Source organism: Anomalospiza imberbis, chromosome 25 (genome assembly GCF_031753505.1).
Source record: "Anomalospiza imberbis isolate Cuckoo-Finch-1a 21T00152 chromosome 25, ASM3175350v1, whole genome shotgun sequence".
NCBI classification, from domain to species: Eukaryota; Metazoa; Chordata; class Aves; order Passeriformes; family Viduidae; genus Anomalospiza; species Anomalospiza imberbis.
This window is the reverse complement of record NC_089705.1, coordinates 2,765,893-2,775,837: the sequence shown is the minus strand read 5'-3', so window position 1 is coordinate 2,775,837 and position 9,945 is coordinate 2,765,893. Positions and strand designations below refer to the sequence as shown.

Genomic DNA, 9,945 nt, shown 5'->3' with positions numbered 1-9,945 from the left:
CTGTAAGGTGAGCTTTAGGGTCCCTTCCCCTGCAATCCGTTCTGTGATTCTGTGATGAAGCAGGCATAAGCGCTGCCTTTGTTCCCGCGGCACTGTTCGGGGCACAGGGCTCCCTCCGGCTGCAGGGTACGCGGGGCAGCGCGCGGCACGGCCCGCGGCCGGCAGGGGGCGCTGCTGCGCGGCGGCCCGGATGTGACGTGGGGCCGGGGCCGCAGCCCCGCGCGGCTCCTTTGTGCGGCCGGGGCCATGCTGGCGGGCGGCAAGAAGGGCGCGGAGGCGGCGGCGGGCGGCGAGGCCGGGCCGGAGGCGCCGGTGCCCCCGCCCGCCGCCGCCGGGGCCCTGGGCTCCTCTTCGGATAGCGGCGGGGCTTCGGAGCGCACGCCGCGCAAGAAGGAGCCGCCGCGGGCCTCGCCGCCGGGCGGTGTGTCCGAGCCGTCGGCCGTCGGGGCCGCCCCTGCGCCCGGCGCCGAAACCACCGGCATCGCCGAGACCCCCGAGGGCCGCAGGACCAGCCGCCGCAAGCGAGCCAAAGTAGGTGTGGGGCGGCCCGCTTGCGGGCCCCGCCGGCGCCTCGTGCGCGACGCGCTCGGGCCGGCAGGGGCGTCCCGGCCCCGGCCCCGCTCGGCCGGCCCTTCCTCGGGGTTCTCGGGGCTCCCGGCCCCGCTCGGGCCGGCAGGGGCGTCCCGGCCCCGGCCCCGCTCGGCCGGCCCTTCCTCGGGGCTCCCGGGGCTCCCGGCCCCGCTCGGCCGGCCCTTCCTCGGGGCTCTCGGGGCTCCCGGCCCCGCTCGGCCGGCCCTTCCTCGGGGCTCCCGGCCCTGCCGCGGGGCTCAGCCCGGGGCCGGGCCCTGCCGAAGGGGGCGGGTAGCATGCCCGGGACCGAGGGCTCCGGTGTCGTGAGTGCGAAGGACGAACGCGCGGGCGCGCAGGAAGCCACATTGGCTTAAGATTAAGATCCCTGTTCTAAGTCACTTTCGTGGGCTCTGGGAGGACTCGTGCCCAGTCATAAAAGAGAGTTTTCTGCAGCTGTTTAGGAACTTTCTGCGGTTTCTGACCGGATACCGAGCAGTAAAAACACCCCAAGTCCAAGGCAGTGCTCGTGAGCTTACATTTTATCAGCAAATGCTTCTCTTACTGTGGTGTATGGATGCAGCCTCTCCAGGCTCGTGTGCACGGGATGACGCTGGTTTTGCAGGGATGTGAAGGTGATGGCCATGCCTAGTGCACTGGTCCTCTCCTTCCCTCTGTTGCTGCTGGAGAGCTGAGGCAAGGCTCTGTAAGGGTGGGATTCAGCAATGAAATCTAACAGCCGTAAAAGGTCTCCAGTAGTTTGGGTCTGTAACGTGTAATTCTCATCTGTTGTTCTGAATATATGAGAGCATAACCTTTATTTTTGTAAAACCTTTTATTGGAAACCTTGCTTCAGAAGATGGTGAAGATCTTGAATGTGCCCGGGGTTGGGGTGTTTGACATGGAAGCTGAAATTACTTTTTGGAACTGTTTTGTCCTGTGGCATTGAATGTGGCTCTTCAGAGCTGTTGTGTGATGTGATGACTGAACTGGTCTTTCACACATACGAGCTCTTGGGTTGGTCAGTCTGGTGCATCTTGTAAATCAAAATAAGGTAGGTGTAGACTGGACATAAGGAAGGCATTTTTTGCAGTGAGGGTGTTGAGGCCCTGACACAGAGAAGCTGTGGCTGCCTCATCCCTGGAAGTGTTCGTGGACACGTTGGACAGGGCTTGGAGCACCCTGGTCTAGAGAAAGGTGTCCCTGCCCATGGCAGGGTGGGTGGAATGAGATGGGTTTGAATGTCCCTTCCAGTGCAAACCATTCTGTGATCTTCAGAGGCGGCATTCCTTCTTTACAGTGGTCTGGTAACTAGCAGGAATTGGTGCTTTCTGTGGCTGTGTGTTGGTGGTGTTTGCACTGACAGTACCCATCTGCAAAGGGCGTTTGTCTCTTGTGGCACCATCTGTCCCCTTGAGCACTCAGGCCAGCATGAGGTGATCTTCCCATGAATGTGCGTGCTGTGAACATAGTTTGGGAGGGTATACAGGTTAAAAATAAATCTAGGGAAGAGCTTAGGGTGTTTAATTGAACTTGGTTGTTCTTCAGAAGTTGTGGAGCTCAAAGGGAATGGGACATTTTGAAGGGCCTTTGGACAGAGGTAGCTGCGTGTGGCTTCGAATACCCCTGGTAATATACAGATGTGCTGAATGCTCACTGCTACTTGCTTCAGAGTGGGAGTTCACAGGAGGTCCTGGAGGTGCAACAGTGTGAAAAACTGAATGTGCTGGACGTTGTGGAATGTAAATATTTGAAAGATAGCAGATAACGGATTATATTAGTATCTTAAAGAATCCAGGGATTCCTGTACACAGGCTTCCAAAGCTACTTTGAATTGTGCCCATTATTGCTCTTTTTTAGTGGCTGAACTTGGACTATGAAAGATTTTTTCTTTTGGTGAGATATCCAGAGTTGTTTTTGTCAGTTCCTGGTGGAAGCTGACCTGTTGTATATCAGAAGATCACTAGCTGCTTTCTTTTTATTTTTCCCATGGCTGCATATTGAGCAGTGCTTTTTTCCTTTCCACTCAGTAGGGGAATTCAACAGTGGCATACAGAACTTTTCTTACTTTGGATTAAAGCTTGGTTGACTAACAGTATGAGATGCAGCCCTTCCATGCTAGTTCTTGAGGTTTCCATGTTCCTTCAAGTTGGAGTGAGTCTTTTTTGGCTGATAATTTTATTTATTTTTATTGGAGAACAGTAACAGAACAAGACATACATGGCAATAAAGACTGAGGGGGATGAGGGGAAGGGGTATTCCTTGTGTTGAGCCACTAGTGTGACCATTGTTGAGAGGAAGCAGCTGTGAGCCTCTGTACCAGGACAAGATTCCCAGTAAGCAGCAGACCATACAGGGCACAGGTGGGATTTCTGCAGGAAATCTTGTGTGCATGCACTTCTGGTCATCAGTGCTTAGCAGATGAAATTCGAGTTTGAATACAAGTAGTGGACACAGGAGCTGCTTTTCCTCCCTTGGCAGGGATGTGAAGGAAGGGAAGAAAATGAGAGAGATTAAATGATAATATAACAGACCTAAACTGGGCTTGATGAAAGCTCCTACTACAGGGTGCTGAAGATTTTTTTTTAGGTGGAGGCAAAAACATTTGGAACTTGTTAGGCTTTGTTGCATTTTATAACAAGGTATCTGCAATAAGAGTCTGCATAACTCAAGGTAACTCAAGACTTTCTTTAAGCAATTTTGTTACTTGCAACATTAATGTTAGTAGCCTGTCCCACAGGCATCTTCAGTGTGTTTATGTTCTGTTGTGCTTTTCACAGGTCGAGTATAGAGAGATGGATGAGAGTCTTGCAAACCTGTCAGAAGATGAGTATTACTCTGAAGAAGAGAGAAATGCTAAAGCTGAGAAAGAGAAAAAACTACCCCCACCACCTCCACCAGCTCCTGCAGAAGAAGAGAATGAAAGTGAGCCAGAGGAGCCGTCTGGTGAGTAGAGAGAGACCTTCTCCTCTGAAACTATTTACCTGATTTGTTCACAGAAATTAGGTAGGGCTGGGTGTGGCATCATGAATCCCATGTCTGGTTTCAATCTGGTTTTGAATAATTGTTCTACAGTGTTTTATTTGCTGGCCCCATATGTGGAAAGAGGGGAGAAACACAGAACAGCCTGATGAAGATAGGAATATGCATTAATGTCATTCCAAATGAAGCCAAACCTCTTGTGCTAGGTTCTCATGATCCTTACTGACTTGTCTTTGGAAGCTTGTTGACCAGAATAGCCTCTCTGGCTCTCTGCTGCCACACCTGCTTGTGTATGAACACTCTTAGGCTGGGTTTATGAGGGGGCTTGTTACGCAGAAGAGTAGATTTAAACTACTGGGATTCCTGTGGCTTTAAACTATGACTCTAGTTTTGAGTTCTGGTTGGATAGTGTTTACTTAAATTTCAGTATTCAGTGCTTTCCTTATTAGCTTAGAGAGAGCTTCACTTTACACTGAGATTTTTTTTGGTCAGTCCTGTTCAGGAGGCAGCTTCTGAAATTTGTGGTAGTAGCAGTAGCCTATTCATTACCTCCCTTGTGTTTACAGCTGGCACCATTAGTGAGGTCTGTTGTATCACCCAGCTGCCAAGAAAGTGATGCTTTTGCAAACTTCAGAGTCAAGAGATTTCATGAGATAACGTGTATACTAATGGGTGTTAGACAAGAGCTGAAATCTAGCAGTTGAATCTTTGCAGGTTCATCACTGATGTGAGTCACTGTTAGTCTTCAGTTACCTTAATTTTCTTTCTGGCTGGCAGGTTTGAGAATATAGGGCTGATGTTAGCTTGGGGATACCTACCCTCAGTCACAGAAAAAATATTAAAAGCTGTGGGTGTGTTTTATCTCTTGCAATTTGCCATTGTAACCCCTCCTTGTTGCAGCTGTTGGCTCCTGCCTTGATACAGGAGTACTGTAGTTCATATGCTTGACTGAAGTATTGGCAGTGATAAAAATCCTGCCACCCCAGTTGTAGCTGATGTAGCAAAAATGGAATTTTAATGGGTGTAATTAAGCAAATATTTTAAGCTTACTATTTAATTTAGCTTACACATTGTGTTTAATCCTTGAGACCTAATATTAATATGTTTTTTTATTTCTCTCAGATGCCATTTTGTGCCTCTAAGAATGATTATTGAAATCAGTTTGAGGCATAATCAGTGAGGTAGAGTGGAACAGGTTTTGTCCCGTGAAGGAGGAAACATGGAAGATCAGCAGTGATGAGTCATGCTGTTTTATACACACAACAGCCTGTTAGTTACTTTGCAAGCACTGTATTTAGCCATCTAGATACAATCAATTTCTAAATGGGCTGTATCTAGCTGCCTAGAAATGAGTAGATTTCAGGTCATCATATAATTCTTCTATTCCTAGAAATTCTGTGAATATGCATGGAGCAATAAAGTAGAAAGAAGACAGATTTCAAGCTGTCATTTCACAGCTAGTCTTGCTGTAATTTTAAAGATTTCTGAGCCTATATATGTTTCTGGATCTCTCTATTTTTGTCTTTATTGATATAGGTGTCAAGAACATCAGGTCATCTTATGCTGGCTGTTAAAAGTACATTGAAACTTCTAATTCAGCCACCCTTTAGAAGGAGGCGGCGGCATGGAGTCTGCTGTATATAAAAGCAGTGTTTATAATTGAGGTTTTATCTCTCTGTCACTTTGAAGGAAAAACTGAAGTGTTCAGTAAATACTGAATTGGACAGTAATACTAGTGGAGGATTGCATACTGAAAATCTAGGAAATTTTTAGTTAGCCTGGGTATTGCTGTTAATTTATTTTCATTGCAGACCTTAAAAAATTCACTTCTGTGTTTAAAGCCTGTAAAAATGCAGGTGATGCAGTAGAAGCATAAAGTTGTCACATTACAGCTTTTGAGCTGAAAAGCCTGATTGTGCAACTTAAAAATGTCCTGGTGCTAATGTCTGGTGTTTCATTAGCCTGTCCCCACAGACAGCTTCTGGTGAAGGGTTGTTGAGTGTCACACTACAGGTGACAGCACAATGCTGGTCTTCCTTGAGTAGGTTCCATTCATGTGTTCAGCTGTGGGGAATTCCAGGTGTTCTGGCTGTTCAGTCTGGATTTGCAAGATATACTGCATGCTATTGCAGAGCAGTTTTAAAAGGTGTGACAGGCTAAGGGAATTTTCTGAGAGTACCTCTCCTCTTTTTACTTGAGGAGTATTGTCTAATAGCAAAAAAATTTCCAAACTCAGTGCTGACTGATGACATTTGTGTTCTTGTTTGCCAGTATCCCTTTCAGACTCAAGGAGCTCGCTTCTTTTGGTTTTTTGGGTTTTATTTTCCTCTAAAAATCTTGGGTTTATTTTTCCTCACCAATTGGATTTTGATTTTTAGAACTACAGAAGATTTTCTTTACTAGCTCCTGGCCTTTTAGTGTTGTCAGTATTCTTACTTTGTGGAAATCCTATATTTTTAGGTGCTGTTTTCCAAGGAACTGAGTATGATCAAGATTAAGATCAAGGGAATGGTCAGACTTAGTGGTGCTTTGTCTCTTTATTTTATCTGACTTGTCTGTTTTCCTAAATAAATTCAGTACTCTGTGATACTCGTGTGCAGCTATTCTTAATTTTGAGACAGTGGATAATAATATGAAGTAGATTCCCTTCTGGACCTTCCTCATTGCTCTTCAGCTCATGGGCTGTTATTCTGTTCCCTTGAGACTCTGAGCAGATTCTTCTCACACACGTTCTGTTGAGCTGCAGTAGTTTGATGTTAGCAGGGAGCAGTGGTTTGCTTGCTGCTAGTTCCTTTTCCACTAGAACCTTTCTTCAGGGGAAGGAGAGGCAATCTTCACTAGCAGGCCTTGTTTCCACTCCTCTCTGCTCAGACTGAGTAGCATTTAGAATTGTGTCCAAGCAATCAGTAATAGTGATGAGAAGAGGAAGATTCTGATTTCTTTCTGAAAGTAAGCCAACAGCAATTTTTTCCCCTCTGCTCACTGTCAGTATTGATTCAGGGATTATGAAAGCCGTAGACTAAAGTCAGAGTCGGTTTAATTTCTTAACTTATGGAAGGCACAGGTGAAACTCATATTGTAAATTAATGGCCTATGCTTGACTGTTAATATTCGTGTTTCAGTTGTGTTAGTCTCTCCCAGAATGGAAGCAAGTCTTGAAATGTTCCCTGCAAAATAAAGTACTTGCAATGTAGATCAAGTAAACAATTACATCTTGCTGTTGCAGATACGTTTATTCACAGAATCATAACTTGGGGCTTGTGAGGCCTGTCAAAATAAAATTATTTGTCACAGTCTCTCCGTGAGTTGTATTTCCCTGCTGGCAGACTGATTTTATACAAGTACTAACTGTGGCTCCTCTGCTGTACTGAGGGAAAATGTCTGTCTTGTTTCAGTTCCTCTTTTGTTTTATTTGTAGATGTTTAATGTTGTGACATTCTAGTTTAATTCAGCTTAGCACAGTATGGAAACATTTGTTTAACTTGCTTTAGGGGTCTGTGTCTTGCTTTAGGGGTTAAATCTGTAGTTCAGATGAGATTCTTCTCAGTTAGTGTGTCTCCTAAAATTTCATTTTGGCAGAATTGTCCACCCAGCCTCTAAAGAGTGTTAACAGTTGTGTGTTCAGCCTCAGGTTAGACCTTGCTCTTAGCTGTTTGGAGATTACACCTGAGCAGTTGTGCTCTAGGAAGCGGCTGTTCCATTCCAGTGACCACTGCAGTGTGTTTCAGTGCACGTTGCTTTGCACTTGATGACTGTTAAGTGTGTGGTTTGAGAGAGCCTTGGTACAGCAGGAGCCAGCTGAACAGCCCTGGGCCATCTCTGGAGTGTGCCATGGCTTCCTGAGCTCTGCAGGTGATGGGACCTCAGGCAGACACCTGGTGGTGGAAGAATATTGCTCAGGAGCTCAGGGTCAGTGCCTCCTGTGAAGTGAGCAGTGTGTGAGGTGTGTGATGGCTTTGTTCCTGCTGACACTGCAGCTGTACTCATCTCTCTTCTCAACATGCTCTGTTCCTGCTTGTGTTGCAGTCCTGTTTAGGACTTAAATGCAGGCTAAGGTAATTCTGAGACTTCTTCAGATCTTTTAGATGTGTGCTTAGCCTTTCCTCATGTGTCCACCACTGGGAATGTTGAAAGACTGATGTCTTTCAGTGCTGGGTATTGATCACATCACTGATCAATGGTATGATGTGTATTTGGCTTCAAAGACAATCTTAGTGTGTTAGAACACTGATGATGTATCAAGGGTACTGAAGCCAAGTAAGTGGTCTGAGCCTTTCAAGAATTGTTCTAGCATCAAGCTTAAAGGAAGCGTTTATGGGGGAAAAATAGGGTCTCCTGAAAATAAGAGGCTTTTCAAAATGCTTTAAACTACCTCTTTGGGATGTGGGGAGACTTGGAAGCACCAAAGGCAAGATTATTAAATTGTTAGGGTTTGAGATCCATAGAATCTGATGGTATCCATCTGCCTGATCATAAGTATTTAGCCACCAGGAATGCTACATGTGGTGTACTTCTTTATTTCCCATAAAATCTGATGTAAAGCATTCCAGTAACCTGGATAACACTTTAGAACAAAAATTTTTGGTGCCCTGAACCTAGGTTCCAGAAGATGGGATTCTCAGAAAATGCGTTTAGTTAGTTGGTGAAATTTAATACCTAAAACGCCAACTGCCGGGCCTTTATGTCCAGTATGGTTTAATTTATGGAGTAAGGTCCCTGAGTTCTCCTCTTTCCTTCCACAGGGCAAGCAGGAGGACTTCAAGACGACAGTTCTGGAGGGTATGGAGACGGCCAAGCATCAGGTGAGGGTGGCGTTTGATGCTTGCCACTGGGTAGCAAGAGCCGCCAAGTTAGGGATTGATGCTTGCAAGTGCGCATGGGTGTGGTTGTCCCGAATTTAGCAAGAGGTGCAGGAGTTGTGTAGCCACCTGTTTAAAAAGTGTGGGGTATTCAGATGTCAGCTGAGGTCTATAACAACTGTGGAAAAGGGCACTAGCTAACCTGTGCTGAAATGCCTCAGGCCGATCTCTCATCCCTCCACTCCTCTCCATGTTCAGAGGAGTCTAAACATACAGAAAGCTGTTTCTTACCTAGCCAGTTTGTACCACCTAGACTGGCACAAAGAGCTTTAGAGCAGTGTACCCTTTTTTCTAATCTGCTGAAGAAGCATAGCACGGAGTACCTTTTTGCTCCTTACTTTTTGTCTTTTGAAAGGGTTTGTGTTTGGCCTGTGTGCCAGCACTTAGCCCAGGAGATTGTCTGCTGGGCACATCCATAGTCTGCTGCTCCCTGGACTGGACTGGGAATTGCATTTGCCATTTGGCCTTGGTACTGCTGCTGGCAGTACTCACTCGCTGCTTCCTTCGCAGGATTGGTGTCTTCACTCTTAAGTACTTGGAGTGCTGCTTTAAATCTTCCTCCAACTCTGCTGCTTTTGCTCTCACTTCAGGATTAGGGTTTTAAACAGGAGTCAAAGGCTCCAGAACCTATTCTGTACCTCCAAGTTGCTCTTTTTGAAGCAAATAGTACTTCAAGATACTCATCTAAGAGTGCATCCTTTGCTGTTGTAAGTAAGGGAGCTGAATACTGTTATAGATGTTACCACTTGCATGGAACTGCTGGCTATTATGGCTCATGGGCTTAAGGATGCCTTGCCTATTTCATTTTTAGGTGGGCATTGGCTGATTGGATATGCTGCATATTTTGAATTTTGTATTATATGCTGAGAGTATGCTCTAACAACTGTCCAGTTCGACAGCCAAAATCCTTTCATTCAGTGTGTTCATCTGCAGATGTTTTAGTAAGTCTTTCAATGAGCAGCATCCCTCAGGATTTCTTCTGTGGGCAAGGACATACTCAAAACTTCAGCCAATTAGTTGCTAGTGCTGAATGTCAGGAAATGGGCAGGTATGTTTGTGCAAATGTGTGTGAAGAGGAGCTGATAATCCAGTCTAGGCAGAACCTTTCCAAGGAGAAACATGTAGTTTTGAACTGGTAATCTCTGTCATATGTAGCTTTCATGAAATACAAGCAGTAAGGGTGTGAAATGGGATTTAGACAGCCTGAAATCCAAATCCATTTAGATTTGAGCTGTGTAGTTGCAGAAGTAAATTCAAGGACATTTAGTTTTTAGATCTTCCAGTGGTTAGCCAAATAAAAATGCTATCTTTGCTATTAATAGCTATGCTTTTTCAAAAATCTTGTATGATACACTCTTCTGGGTTGTTTTATTAGCTTTTTTTTTTCCCTGAATACCTGTGCACATCTGGAGCTACTCTTACTCTAGTTTTAAACTTTTGGAATTGCCATGATAGGTATTTGGCCTTGAAAGCCCCCCCAGCTCAACCCACCTTGGGAGTTCTTTTCAAAGCTGTTAGTAGCACCATGTTCCCTGGC

The 9,945-nt window shown here is 45.8% G+C and overlaps 1 protein-coding gene across 2 annotated transcripts in view; it reads left to right on the top strand.

Annotated features, from left to right (window-relative positions):
* The first annotated feature begins 207 nt into the window (after window positions 1–207).
* KDM1A (lysine demethylase 1A) overlaps window positions 208–9,945 on the top strand; it is a 29,904-nt gene continuing 20,166 nt past the window's right edge. The window contains exons 1-3 of one of the 2 annotated variants that reach the window (XM_068172728.1): window positions 208–531; window positions 3,348–3,513; window positions 8,292–8,351. In XM_068172728.1, the coding sequence (XP_068028829.1) occupies window positions 247–531; window positions 3,348–3,513; window positions 8,292–8,351 (511 nt within the window). In that variant the 5' untranslated portion in view covers window positions 208–246. The remainder of the gene's footprint in view (window positions 532–3,347; window positions 3,514–8,291; window positions 8,352–9,945) is intronic. The other variant, XM_068172729.1, reaches the window with a different exon arrangement.